The following is a 15,840-nucleotide window of genomic DNA, read 5'->3' as shown; positions in this document are numbered from 1 at the left end:
AGAACACCTGATCAGACAAGGCCAACTCTATTTATCTTGAACATTGCCCAATTAATTCCTCTAAAACCAAAGCAGGTGTTCACATTTGTACAGAAGGACTAACATGACCAGGTTAATAATCAATTATGAAATATGCAAGCAACAAGGGAGAAAACAATACAATTTTTTTAAATCATTAAGTTTGAATTATTATTTCATCCATTATTTCACGATTGAGCAGCAAACACACACACACATAGTAAGCAGAAACAAAATGTGGAAGAATGTGCCAATGGTTGTAAATTTGCTAGTAATTAATTCTTTTTGTCTTTTATAGGACTCTCACATCAGATTACCAGTGTATTCCATCATAAATATTTCAGAATGCCTATAAGGAAAAGAATAAAGCTAAATCAAATCCAAAATCCAGAGACAAATTACTGCTGTGTTTACAGAGAACTCAACAATTCATCAAATTATACAATAGTCAGAAGAGTTTCCTGTGGATACAAGTCCCATTTGAAGCCTTAGGAAAAGGAGTGAATCTTGAAGAAATACAGTCTTTATGTTGAGCAAAAAGACCAGATTAAGATTACTGATTTACCAAATTATCAAGATAATATTATTAAATATAAATAATTTGATAATAAACATTGGTGTTACTTTTAAATGGTTTTAAAATCTGATATGATGTTCTCTACAAACAGGTTATTAATTAAAATGTATACATAATTGAATGGGCTTTGATCTCATTTTTCTAATTCAAATCAATCACATCAATGGCAATCAGATATTAAACATATTGGTTTATTTATCAGAGGCCTCTCAGAAAAGGAAAATTTTATCTAGTTTCAATTAAACAAATATTCACTATTGGTCACTAAATGTAATATTATTTCTGATAACCTTATGAGAAAGAAGTACAGTGAATGTAAATACCTTTCTAAAATTCTTTAAAAAAAAAAAAAATACTTCTGCAAGAATGCTGTTAACCTCTTTCAGTGTCCTAACAGGGCAATAGCTCAGGACTGAGAAGCCTGATAACAAAGAACATGATCTCTTAATTTACTAAAATTCTTAATTTTAGTAACATTATCATCCCTCTTGTTCTACTGTGAATTCAAAAATAAGTCTGAATGCCTAAGACTATCATTCAATCAATGTTCTTCTACCCATGCAGTGACACCAGCAAATATCCATCACAAATACCCTTGGCTACCAAATTATTATGTCTGTACATTACTCAGATTACAATGTGATTTACCCAAGGACAGCTCATTACTTTTCCTTCCAATGACAGAGACAGACAGTCTGTGTTAGTAAGATCAGTTAATGAAGTTGTTCGGTGAGAACCTTATGATAGAGCAGTTCAAGCAGATTGTATATTTTCCTGTCTCTTGGGGAGTAAAAAACAACAGTCATGAATTTCTCTTTCGTGGTTTAAGCTCTTTTAATAGACAATAAAGATACCACAGTTGTCCATAAAATATTGCTGAAAATCTTTAAAATTTTTCACAAATCTGCTTTTTCTATAACTCTATTTGCCCCTAGATCATCAGAGAAAAATTCATTAGAGAAAGCCAGGGCATTTGCTATGAATTTGAGCAGTATCACTATTCCCGCTGTAAAAAATACACTTTAATATGTATAAAAAAGAGTAGCAAGGGTTGCAGGTTCAATCTCATTATCTTTCTTAGCATTTTATAGCTTTTTTAAGTAAAATTATATTTAATTCTAAACTAAAAACCCACAAGCAAATGCTCTCATTGGTAAAGGACATATAAGCTAATACTTCCATGTAAGCATGGATTAATTTCAGGCATTCTTTTCTTTGTCAGTTTGCTCTGTATATTGTGAATGATAAGAGGGAAATGTTCTGTAAAAAGAATAGGTTAAATTATTTTTAGTGTAAGTCTATACAGCACAAACAAAGCAGCCCATTGAAAATTATGGCACATCCTATTTTAATGTAACAAGTTCTTTCACTGCAGAAAAATGGATCTTAAATAATTGAACCTAAATATTAATTTCAGAAACAACTTATAAAGTCTTAGTTCTATTAACATTTGATAGGTGAGACCCTGCTACCTGCCTAGCACAATTAGTTTCTGTAAGATATAAGACATTAAGACATAATAACTGAATGTCTTTTTATTTTTTCCTTTGGTGTTTTTGTTCTAAATTATTAAAAACAGTATCATTAAAAGAGACTTTCATACTCTTAAAAGCTCTATTCTCATTAAATATACTTGTGAGAAAGCCCTTCTTAATTCCTTTTATACAAAAGGCCCTGAATTAATTAAGGATGGAATAGGGTCACACACAGCATAGTGCCATGAACATATAGTAGGTTACAGAGAGAAGTTCTGTCTACATGAACCAGGCTACTTCAGAATCATCACTTCAAACAAAGTCACCTCCGGGGCTAAAAACAGTATAAAATATGTCTAATAAAAGAATTTACAAACTACAATAGAAAAACTAGAAGATTCACTCAATTTTCACTTTAGAGTCATGGCATTTTATGTGCCTTCACTCCAGAAAGCTGATGGCAGGAGAAGTGTACTCTATTTATATGCATAAAGCTGGTATGGAAAACAGTGCCTTGCATATATGCCTTCGATAATTGGTTGGATAGATATACGGATGGATGGATGTGGAAAAGGAACATCTCAAAGTATTTGGCACCCATGTTACATCTCTTTAACATCTTAATATTCTCTTACATTTCTGGAAATAAGGCTCAAATTTCACTCCACTGTATTGTCACCAATCTATGATTCATAGATCATATGCTTTAAGTTAGAAATGATGGATTATCCAATCAAACCTCCCAACCAGTGCAAGAATTCTCTGCCAACTCCCTGTGAGAGTTATTCAGCCTCTGTTTTAACATGTCAAGGAGCCCTTTGTACTAAGGCAAACTTTCATTTTTTCAACTAGTTTGAACCTTAAAGTTACAGAAAAGTTGCTGTTATAATACAAAGAACTACCATCCCCCTCTCTCTGTTTCTCCAGTCGTTAACATTTCACCACATATATGTGCTCCATCTATATACCTAATCTTTCTCTCCCTCTCTCTCTTTATCCTTTCATTGTTGCTGTTGTTTGGTTGCTAAATTGGGTCCGACGCTTTATGGTACAGTGATCTGCGGCACGCCAGGCTCCTGTGTCCTCCACTATTCTCCTTTTATATATATACATATGGGTGTATGTGTAGATAAATGCATGTGATGTGTTTTTACATATATAAGTATATAAACATTATAATTAGTGCTTCGTGAATCATTTGAAAGTAAGCTGCAATCACAATTTTGAAGTATTCCTAAAAATTTCATTCTATTATCTAGCTAACTAGTTAGCTAAAATCATGAGTTCAAACAGATATCTATAATCCAAAGCCCAAATCTCAAGGTTCTTTCTAGTTTTCTTCCTTTCAAATTTTATAAATACCTTTATTTATTATTATTATTTTGGCTGACTTGGTCTTCGTTGTTTTGCATGGACTTCCTCTAGCTGCGGTGAGCGGAGTGGGGGCTACTCTTCTTGGCAGCGCCTGGGTTTCTCATTGCAGTGGCTTCTCTCGTTGCAGAGCATGTGATCTAAACATGCAGGGACCTCAGTAACTGTGGCACATGAGAGCATCAGTTGCAGCTCACAGGTTCTAGAGTGTGGGCTCAGTAGTTGTGGCACAGGGGTTGAGTTGCTCTGCGGCATGTGGAATCGTCCCAGACCAGGGATTGAACCAGTGTCCCCTGCATTGGCAGGCAGATTCTTATCCACTGAGCCACCAGGGAAGTCCTATAAATACCTTCTATAACAGTGAGATACTTGGCTCTCATTATTCTCAATATATTTACTAATTTATTTATTTTATTTACTCAATATTTATTTACAACATAACCAATCTCCCAACTATGCTGGTCATCGCTTCTGCTCAACCCTCTTCCTTCCCATCTGCTAATACCCTTTCCCACTAAATTCCCCCACCCATACTCTTGGGTTCAGTTTATCTCTGCTGGGTTTTCTCTCAGGTCCTCCTACTTTCTTTCCTAGCCATGCGGCAGGACTGCTACCAACAATTCTGTATCAAGATGAGAAATGAAGATGGGAAGGAAAGGGGAAATAAATCTTTTCAAGTTTTAACAAGGATTAGGAAGCAATTCCAGAATCTGCCTTCTTACAAGTGTGCCCATCAGTTCTACTTCTACTCTCTTTCTTCAAGGCAGCTTTGAAATATTTGAGAATAGTTTGTATCTCCCATGAATTCTCTTTCATAAGCCAAACCAAATAGTCCCTACTTGACCTTCCACATAAAATGAGTCTTTTATACAACCCAGTCTCCTATTTTTTCCCTGAGGCCTTTCCCTCTTTGGTTGTGCTATGCCACTCAATTTTAGAGTATAGTATAACAAAGTATAAGAAGGGCATGGCAACCCACTCCAATATTCTTGCCTGGACCATCCCCATGGACAGAGCAGCCTGGTGGGCTACAGTCCATGGCGTCACAAAGAGTCGGACACAACTAAGGGACTAAGTGCTGCACAGCACATAACAAAGTATAGAACATATGCAGTGATTTCTCAATAAGTACCTGGAAGGATGGCCAGGTCATTTAAAAATTAATAGTAATAGCTGTTACTGACAAGATTTAATTGCATTATCAGAATCATTTTTTAAAACCAAAACAGCATAAATAACCTTGAATGCTTTTCTTAGTCAAGTTTATATTCACTGTGTCAGTACATATTTAACTTCAACACAAATTGATTTTACAATGAAAATTGAACAAACGTATTTGTCTATAGGAGCAACAAGAAGTGTGACTGGTTAGAACACTTTGTTCTGGAATTGTTTAGAAAAAAAAATGGAACTTTTATATAACAACACGAGAATAGACATCAGTTGCTATTGTCTCCTCTTTAGTCATATTTTTCTGTTGAAAAGGGAGAGAAGTTGAAATGTGATGGATAAAAGCAGCACTTAAACACTGTTTCAAAATGAAGTTTCCTAGAGTTCAAATATAGAGTAAAAGAAAGGAGCAATATTCTTGATACCATTTTTTGTGAATTTTATATACATGCTTCATGCGATGATGAAATATTTATTTTTCTTTCAATTACAATGGTTTCTTATTTCTTTTTATCTTCACTTCACTATTTGTTTCTTGACATAACTGCTTGGCTCTTCTTTCATGATCCAGAATTTCTTTGGGAAACAGGTTTTTCTCATCAAATATTGCTTTCAATGCTGCAAAATGGTGTAGAAAATGACATATAAATTGTGCTTGGTAAAAGATCCAATTATATGAACTAGTGGAGAGAAATTTTCAAATTTCACTTCTTCTTGAAATGTGGATGTTTTTCAAACAAAGAGTCTCCTGGGAAATTTTTCTCTTAAGCTTCTGCTATTGCTTTTAATTCAGTTTAAATGTAAAAGTTAAATTTTAACAGAGTTCATCTATTAATGTATTTATATCATGATAGAGATCTACCATTTAACAGGAAAAGACTAAAGAGGCTTGCATTTTCCATTTTTGTGTTTTCATCTACTTAACAACAATCAAGGACTCTTACAAAGCAAAGAACAAATTATTCTGTATTGAAATAAAACAATTAAAATCATCAAAAACACAGCGTGACTGCATGACTAAACAAGGACATCTGCCATTACATCCTTATAGGATAGTTTGATCTGCAGGGATCTGCGGCTTCAGAAGACAGCCAAATTAGCCCCATGAATGGTTATATGTGTTAGTGAGAAGCAGGAGGAAATTGTGCCTTGCGCTCCAAAAAATATTTTTTTGGCCTTTTGCTAAATTTTGTCATTTTAACAAATGCTTATTGAATATACATTACGTGCTATGCTCAGGTATAAATGGGGCACAAATATGACTAAGTCACAGGCTTCCTTCCAACTGGTAGAAAGTGGGAGCTGTAGCCAAATAACCAAATATCATCTAGAATAGGATCTGCTCTAAGAAAATATGAGCAGTGTAAATGGTGGTTAAACACACGATGAGGTTGTAACAATACACACAGATCAGAGAAAAGATTTTAAGAATTGGATGCTATTTGAGATAGACCCTGAGGCCCAGCGAGAATTATCACTGATAGCAAGGACTATGGAGATGAGGAAAAATTTGCAAAGGAGAAAAGGAAAGCCAACTACAGGGGACAAAGTAAATACAAGTATGGAGAAAGAGAGCTGCTCTTCTGGCCACTGAGTAATTCAGAAAGATCTAACAGAAGTGTAAGATATATAAAGTAGAATGATATTTGAGCTGGACTGAGGGCCACTTTAAATACTAAGCCAAAAAACACAAAACAAAGAAACTACATAAACATTAAAAGATCCTCACAGTATTGAAGCATCTTTATACATTTGGATTTAAAAAAAAAGAAAACCCAAACTCTCCACTTCCCATACAAACATAACTATAAAAGTCAGTATCTTGTCCTCTTTGTTCTTGGATATTATACAAGAACAACCAGGAAAGTAAGAGGAAATAACTTCACAAACAATCTCTATGTTCAGCGGAACTCCAAGGTAGACCTAACCTGCAGCCTACAAACCATGAAGAAGGGCAGCAAACAGCAGAGACTGGACAGAAATCACAAAGAGAAATTGCTAAGTATGGAGAGAGCAGCAGCATTTCAGAAAGTGCTGGCAAAGAGAGGCTCACTAAACATGAGGGGCTCACCCTGAGGTCCAAACACTGTATCTTTCATTTATATCTATGGATGCTACACAGGGTGAACAAGGCTGGAAGCTGGAAGCAAAAGCTCTCCCCAAGTTCTCATGTCGTTCAGAGAAACATATGAGGCAGGACTATATAAAGAATCTCACCTACAGGCCATATTTCACTAAAAGAAGACCATCTCTACAGGGTGTAAAACTTGAAGGCCACACTGATTGCACATCCCAGGCACTCGGCCAGGGACCTGCTACAAATTTCAAGTTTATGAAAACCAACCTCAATAAAGATAATTAATTAAAAGGGTAAATTAAAAAAACACTGGCATAGCATGGACACAAATATATTATCAACCAAATTAAAACGAATTTTTTAAAGAGCAGCAAAACTCATCAATACGAATATAACCACCAGGAACATGTTGCCAGTAGACAAATATTGTTACTAAGAATTTTGAGACAAATTAAATTTCAAAAATTGAAAAAAGTGCTTATCTCTGTATGGAAGATCACAGAGCATGAGTGAAAGAACTCAGGGAAGAGATGAAGACACAGTGGGAAATGATGAAACGTCAACTGGCAGAACTTAGGGGAAAAAAATACCACAAGTGAAAACAGACTGCTGTAACACAATGGGAAGCATAAAGTATCCGAGTGAGGAAAACAAATACGAGAAGATGAAAATCTAAAAGAACAAATTAGAGGGAAATGAGAGATGTTGAAAAAAAGATCCAGCAAGCATAAATGGGATAAGTCTTTAAGAAAGAAAATGTAAGCAGAAATATTTTAAAGCATTCTATAGTAAATCTACCCTCAAATAAGAGACAACCTGACATACAGAAATGACCTGCTGTTGATCACCTCTTTAATAGCCTTGCCTCCAAACAGAGTCACATTGTGAGATGCTGGGGGCTAGGCATTTGGGGAAACTCAATTCAGCCCATAGCACGTATTTAGGAACTTTTAAGCTCCAATGAAGATTCAGTCTTGCCTCTGCATTTTTGGTAACATAGTTCCAAACCTAATCACAGTTTTATTAATATGTCTTCACTTTTCCAAAATTCCAATCCCTTTATTTGCTGGTAAATTTGATATTTCTTGGTATAATTTTTATGTTTTGTATAGCTTAGAGACAGGCAATGTTTGTCACTGGCCTGAGACAATTTTTTTTTTAATTGTGGAAAAGATGGAGTTTGGTGATATCTCTAGTGGAAAGAGGATTTGGGGGCAAAAAAAATATAAGTAAAAAACCTAATTTTGGTTTTTTTCAGGGGGGGAAAAGACATACCTTGTGCCAGAAATAATAGACTCAGAATAGCCAAAAACAATAGCAAAATCACTAATTTTTAAAGATAAAGACAGAATCACTTGAGAGCCAACCTAAATGACCTAGTCACTCAACTGAAGAGAAATAAATGTCGTACATTAGATATCTTCATAGCGACGATCAATACCAGTAGACAGTAGACAGAGCAACTTCCACAAGAGAAGCAAGCAAACAATATGTGAGGTATCAATATTACAAACATCCAAGCTGCCCTTCAAATCTGAAAACTACCAATAGTTTCAACATGTGGGGATTTCAGGGTTTAATGCTCCCAACAGTACTTTTCAGGAAATTACTACAAAATAAACTGAGAAATGAATGAGGAAAATTTGGAAATAGGTATGGTGGTGAGCATTGAATGTATTTAATATGTAAATGTATCAGTTCAGTTCAATTGCTCAGTTGGGTCCGACTCTTTGCAACCCCATGAATCGCAGCATACCAGGCCTCCCTGTCCACCACCAACTCCTGGAGTTCACTCAAACTCACGTCCATAGAGTCGGTGATGCCATCCAGCCATCTCATCCTCTGTCATCTCCTTTTCCTCCTGCCCCCAATCCCTCCCAGCATCAGGGTCTTTTCCAATGAGTCAACTCTTCACATGAGGTGGCCAAAGTACTGGAGTTTCAGACTCAGCATCAGTCCTTCCAATGAACACCCAGGGCTGGTCTGTTTTAGGATGGACTGGTTGGATATCATTGCAGTCCAAGGGACTTGTAAGAGTATTCTCCAGCACCACAGTTCAAAAGCATTAATTCTTCGGTGCTCAGCTTTCTTCACAGTCCAACTCTCACATACATACATGACCACTGGAAAAACCATACCCTTGACTAGACGGACCTTTGTTGGCAAAGTAATGTCTCTGCTTTTCAATATGCTATCTAGGTTGGTCATAACTTTCCTTCCAAGGAGTAAGCGTCTTTTAATTTCATGGCTGCAATCACCATCTGCAGTGACTTTGGAGCCCAAAAAAATAAAGTCTGACATTCTTTCCACTGTTTCCCCATCTATTTTCCCATGAAGTGATGGGACCAGATGCCATGATCTTCGTTTTCTGAATGTTGAGCTTTAAGCCACCTTTTTCACTCTCCTCTTTCACTTTCATCAAGAGGCTTTTTAATTCCTCTTCACTTTCTGTCATAAGGATGATGTCATCTGCATATCTGAGGTTATTGATATTTCTCCTATCAATCCTGATTCCAGCTTGTGCTTCTTCCAGCCCAGCGTTTCTCATGATGTACTCTGCATATAAGTTAAATAAGCAGGGTGACAATATACAACCTTGACGTACTCCTTTTCCTATTTGGAATCAGTCTGTTGTTCCATGTCCAGTTCTAACTGTTGCTTCCTGACCAGATTTCTCAAGAGAAACCTCATCCAAGGTAAGGAGCAGTGGCTGTGCTTTGCTGGAGCAGCCGTGAAGAGATACCCCACGTTCAAGGTAAGAGAAACCCAAGTGAGATGGTAGGTGTTGCGAGAGGGCATCAGAGGGCAGACACACTGAAACCATAATCACAGAAAACTAGCCAATCTGATCACACAGACCACAGCCTTGTCTAACTCAATGAAACTAAACCATGCCATGTGGGGCCACCCAAGACAGATGGGTCATGATGGAGAGGTCTGCCAGAATGTGCTCCACTGGAGAAGGGAATGGCAAACCACTTCAGTATTCTTGCCTTGAGAACCCCATGAACAGTATGAAAAGGCAAAATGATAGGAAACTGAAAGAGGAACTCCCCAGGTCAGTAGGTGCCCAATATTCTACTGGAGATCAGTGGAGAAATAACTCCAGAAAGAATGAACGGATGGGGCCAAAGCAAAAACAACATCCAGTTGTGGATGTGACTGGTGATAGAAGCAAGGTCCAATGCTGTAAAGAGCAATATTGCATAGGAACCTGGAATGTTAGGTCCATGAATCAAGGCGAATTGGAAGTGGTCAAACAGGAGATGGCAAGACATCAACTTTCTAGGAATCAGCAAACTAAAATGGACCAGAATGGGTGAATTTAACTCAGATGACCATTATATCTACTACTGTGGGCAGGAATCCCTCAGAAGAAATGGAGTAACCATTATGGTCAACAAAAGAGTCTGGAATGCAGTATTGAGATGCAATCTCAAAAATGACAGAATGATCTCTGTTCGTTTCCAAGGCAAACCATTCAATACCACAATAATCCAAGCCTGTGCCCCAACCAGTAACTCTGAAGAAACTGAAGTTGAATGGTTCTATGAAGACCTACAAGACCTTTTAGAACTAACATCCAAAAAGATGCCCATTTCATTATAGGGGACTGGAATGCAAAAGTAGGAAGTTAAGAAACATCTGGAGTAACAGGCAAATTTGGCCTTGGAATATGGAATGAAGCAGGGCAAAAGCTAATAGAGTTTGCCAAGAGAATGCACTGGTCATAGCAAACATCCTCTTCCAACTACACAAGAGAAGACTCTACACATGGACATCACCAGATGGTCAACTCTGAAATCAGACTGATTGTATTCTTTGTAGCCAAAATGGAGCAGCTCTATACAGTCAGCAAAAACAAGACCAGGAGATGACTGTGTCTCAGATCATGAACTCCTTATTGCCAAATTCAGACTTCGGTTGAAGAAAGTAGGGAAAACCACTAGACCATTTAGGTATGACCTAAATCAAACCCCTTATGATTATACAGAGGAAGTGAGAAATAGATTTAAGGGACTAGATCTGATAGAGTGCCTGATGAACTATGGAATGAGGTTCGTGACATTGTACAGGAGACAGGGATCAAGACCATCCCTATGGAAAAGAAATGCAAAAAAGCAAAATGGCTGTCTAGGGAGGCCTTACAAATAGCTGTGAAAAGAAGAGAAGTGAAAAGCAAAGGAGAAAAGGAAAGATATAAGCATCTGAATGCAGAGTTCCAAAGGATAGCAAGAAGAGATAAGAAAGCCTTGGAGCGATCAATGCAAAAAAATAGAGGAAAAGAACAGAATGGGAAAGACTAGAGATCTCTTCAAGCAAATTAGAGATACTAAGGGAACATTTCATGCAAAGATGTGCTTGATAAAGGACAGAAATTGTATGGACCTAACAGAAGCAGAAAATATTAAGAAGAGGTGGCAAGAATACACAGAAGAACTGTACAAAAAAGATCCTTATGACCAAGATAATCATGATGGTGTGATCACTCATGTAGAGCCAGACATCCTGGAATGTGAAGTCAAGTGGGCCTTAGGAAGCATCACTATGAACAAAGCTAGTGGAGGTGATGGAATTCCAGTTGAGCTATTTCAAATCCTGAAAGATGATGCTGTGAAAGTGTGGCACTCAACATACCAGCAAATGGAAAACTCAGCAGTGGCCACAGGACTGGAAAAGGTCAGTTTTCATTCCAATCCCAAAGAAAGGCAATGCCAAAGAATGCTCAAACTACCACACAATTGCACTCATCTCACACGCTAGTAAAGAAATGCTCAAAATTCTCCAAGCCAGACTTCAGCAACACATGTACCATGAACTTCCGCTGTTTAAGCTGGTTTTAGAAAAGGCAGAGGAAACAGAGATCAAAGTGCCAACATCACTGGATCATAGAAAAAGCAAGAGAGTTCCAGAAAAACATCTATTTCTGCTTTATTGACTATGCCAAAGCCATTGACTGTGTGAATCACAATAAACTGTGGAAAATTCTGAAAGATATGGGAATTTAAATGTATAAGTGAAATTAAAACAGCATAGCCTCAGATGACAAATTAGAAGGTGAATGCCAGATACAATTAACAAAAACTGAGAAAGTAAGAAAGAAGTTTCATTCTTGATAATTCAGTAACAGCTGAGAGAAAAAGGACTTAAACCAACAAGTCAAGTGATAGTAGCAAAAGCAAATTTAACAGAAGCACAAAGATCATATTATTGCACAAAATTGTGTGGTAGAAGAGGGGGAGGAGAATGAAGAAACATGTTCATTTTATCATCAGTCAACATGAATCTAATTGTTACTGTCCTAGAAAATAAAGTGCTAGAAGAATTATATAAACCTTTGACTATAAAAGTACTACCAATACAAATGTATAACAACCCCCCAAATAAAAATAAAGAAAAAGATTACCGGTCCAATGAAAACTTCAGCATCATGGGATAGAGAATTCTTACTGAATAATGTTTTATATGTTCTAATATTTGACCAGTAGGAACATATGCTGTTTTTCATATAAGAATCTGTGTATATGCTAATTATTTATTTTTGGCTGCGCTGGGTAGTTACTGCTTCATGCAGGCTTTCTCTTGTTGTGGCAATCGGGGGCTACTGTCTTGTCTAGTTGTGCTGCGTGGGTTTCTCCTTGCAGTGGCTTCTCTTGCTGCAAAGCAGCGGCTCTAGATGCATGGGCTTCAGCAGTTGCAGCACATGGACTCAGTAGCTGGTTGGGACTACTGGGCACAGGCTCAGTAGTTGTGGCACCTGGGCTTAGTTAACCCAAGGCAGGTGGGATCTTCCCTGACCAGGGATCGAATCCATGTCCCCTGCATTGGCAGGTGGACTTTTATCCACTGAGCCACCAGGGAAGCCCTATATTTTGTTAATAAGATAAAATGCAACCTGGACCTACCTCATAAGCAAAGCTAAAAATGAAAACACTTTCCACTGCCCTAATACCAGCAACACAAGATGATGTGGATTCCTGCCAGTTCGCAGTTGATTCTGTCCTCTGTGCCTGCAGGTAAGCACTGTAGCATCACAAGGCATTCTGAAGGTCTCAGAATTCTCCTGAGGACCACTGTGAAAGCAAAAATGTTGCTTCTGAAATAAACACTAGTATTTTACTGAGATGTATCAAAACTAGATGGGGAACTTTCATTGTAACTGACTGGTTTGGGGGACCATTCAACCAATAATGAACCAAAAGGCCTTTGTAAGTTCTTGTCAGGGATTATTTATTTATTTATTTTTGAGTTAAAAAACAAATGATAAAAAATTCATATGCAAGGCTGGATATCTATTTCCTGGGCCTGGAGCTTACAATTTGGAGAGTTTTCTTTAAGAAAATGAACAAAAAATTACAAATATAAAATTATTCATAAAAGTGGCTATGTATTTAGAATGAGAAAATAAATCTCAACAGATTACTGGAAGCTTTGTATAGCTGAGTCCTTTTCATCTTCAGATTTCTTTTACAAAAGGCACCTGAAATGTTTACCTGGAAATGATCCCTGCTTGCAACCTGACTTCCTCTCTTTACCCAGAACACCCTAAAACTCCTTGTTGTTGCTGTTTTTCAGTTGTTAAGTTGTCTCTGACTCTTTGTGACCCCATGAACTGCAGAATGCCAGGCTTTTCTATCCATCACTATCTCCCTGAGTTTGACCAAACTCATGTTCACTGAGTCAGTGATGCCATCCAACCATCTCATCCTCTGTTGCCCTCTTCTCCTCTTGACCTCAATTTTTCCCAGCATCAGGGTCTTTTCCAGTGAGTCAGCTCTTCACATCAGGTGGCCAAAGTATTGGAGCTTCAGCTTCAGCATCAGCCCTTCCAATGAATATTCAGGACTGATTTCCTTTAGGATTGACTGGTTTGATCTCCTTGCTGTCCAAGGGACTCTCAAAGTCTTCTCCAGCACCACAGTTCGAAAGTGTCGATTGTTCAGCACACAACCTTCTTTACAGTCCAACATTCACATCCATACGTGACTACTGAAAAAACCATAGCTTTGACTATATGGACCTTTGTCAGCAAAGTGATGTCTCTGCTTCTTAAAACACTAAGTTTGACATAGCTATTCTTCCAAGGAGCAGGCGTCTCTTAATTTCGTGGCTGCAGTCACCATCCACATTGATTTTGGAGCCCAAGAAAATGAAATCTGCAGTGTTTTCACATTTTTCCTGTCTATTTACCATGAAGTGATAAGGTAAGGCAAGGGTTAGTCGCTCAACTGTACCCAACCCTTTGCGCTCCCATGGACTGTAGCCCACCAGGCTCCTCTGTCCATGGGATTTTCCAGGCAAGAATACTGGAATGAGTTGCCATTCCCTTCTCCAGGGGATCTTCCTGACCCATGGCTTGAACCCCAGTCTCTTGCATTGCAGATGGATTCTTTACCATCTGAGCCACCATAGTGATTAGTAACTCCTAATATTCACAGGGGTGTTTGTGGATAAAATTTATATAACTTAACCTACATTAGCTTCACTGACAAGCTCCTTTATGTGGCAAAAGTCACGTCATTAACCTAATACCTTCTAAATGAATAATGGTCCTCAATTCATCTCGCTCCTCAGAGTAACAACACCTGCTGGATTCATGGCATAATGTTTGCATATGAGTGAGTCTGCCATGGATTACGATACATGTAAGAAACCATTATCCATTTATTGAACCTCTTTAAGATTATAAAAGAATATCTTTAACCTTGCTGTGATGACTCGTTTTCATTACAGACTTCTGAAGACTCTTCTCAGTTATGCAATCAAACACTAATCTAGGTGTTTCTCTGAAGAAATTTTGCCAATATAAAGTCCCTAATCAATGGACTCTTAGTAGGGAGATTATCCTGGATAATTTGGGAAAGCAAGACTTAGCCAGTTAGAAGACCTCAAAAGCAGGACTGAGGCTTCCTTATGAGAGAAAAGAAATGCCAGCATACTGGACAAAGGCTTCTGCTTGTGCCCACGGAGTTCCATGTTCTTCCTGTTTTAACTGCTGTGGATGACAGCTTTAGCCTGTGCTCAATCTACCCATAAGCTTCCTTCCTCACTCAGCCCTACTCTTCTTGGACTTGCTGCACCAGACCTCACAACCCCATAAGGTGATTCCTTGTCATAAATTTCAATATATGGACCTGCTAGTTTGACTTCCCTGAACCCTGACGGATACACTTGCCATAAAGTGTGTTGTTTAAGGCAGAACAGTTGTGAAGGATGAAGTGTTCTTATGGAGACAAATAGACTATTTATCAAGGTTCCTGTGATTTGTGACTGGAATCTGTCAGATACTCCTTGTAAAGAAAATTTATATTTATTCAAACATGCAGCTTATCTTAAAGCACCTTCAAGTTCCCATATAGGTGTCATGTAGAACCTCAAGCCTCAAACTTCTTGTCCTTTGGGTCCAACAACTTACTTGTAATCTTGGTGAGTGGGTCACTCAGAAGGTTTAGTAACAGCCAATGTATTTGGATTCATTGGGTCACATTCCATCTTTAAGCCTTCTAAGACTTCCTTCACATTTAAAATTAACCCAGGTTTATTGCCCAGGCTACATGGCCCCATGTGACCTGATACCTAACCTTCTCCACCCTCATCTCATGCCCCCTACAAGCATCTCTCTCACTCTGCTCCAGCAAAACTGACATTTCTGTCCCTAGAATACACCAACATTGTCCCCACCTCAGTAGCTTTACACTTCTGTTCCCATCCTTGGAGTATTCCGCCCCCAATTGTTTGAAGAACTATTTCCTCTTATCTTTCAGGATTCAGCTCAACAATCAGAGAAACTTTCACTGATGCTGTATCTAGTCACATCCCATCACATTATCTTGCTTTATTTTCTTCATACCATTTGTTAATGTGTGCATGCTAAGTCGCTTCAGTCGTGTCTGACTCTTTGCCACCCTATGTAGCCTGCCAGGCTCCTCTGTCCATGGGATTTTTCAGCCAAGAATACTGGGGTGGGTTACCATGCCCTCCTCCAGAAGATCTTCCCAACCCAGGCATCGAACTCGCATCTCTTACATCTCTTGCATTGGCAGGTGGGTTCTTAACCACAAGCACCACCTGGGAAGCTGCCTTTTATCAATATCACTATCCAAATGTACCTTCTTATATTCAGTTATTTAGTTATTGCTCCTAGGTGATAA

The 15,840-nt window shown here is 38.1% G+C and overlaps 1 protein-coding gene across 1 annotated transcript in view; it reads right to left on the bottom strand.

Moving 5' to 3' along the window:
• Window positions 1-5,098: 5,098 nt before the first annotated feature.
• Window positions 5,099-15,840, bottom strand: part of WDR49 (WD repeat domain 49) — a 159,592-nt gene continuing 148,850 nt past the window's right edge. Inside the window, exon 18 of the mRNA XM_068968895.1 lies at window positions 5,099-5,229. Within this exon, the coding sequence (XP_068824996.1) occupies window positions 5,099-5,229 (131 nt within the window). The remainder of the gene's footprint in view (window positions 5,230-15,840) is intronic.

Source organism: Capricornis sumatraensis, chromosome 1 (genome assembly GCF_032405125.1).
Source record: "Capricornis sumatraensis isolate serow.1 chromosome 1, serow.2, whole genome shotgun sequence".
NCBI classification, from domain to species: domain Eukaryota; kingdom Metazoa; phylum Chordata; class Mammalia; order Artiodactyla; family Bovidae; genus Capricornis; species Capricornis sumatraensis.
The sequence above is the reverse complement of the archived record's forward strand: the minus strand, read 5'-3'. Positions and strand labels throughout refer to the sequence as shown.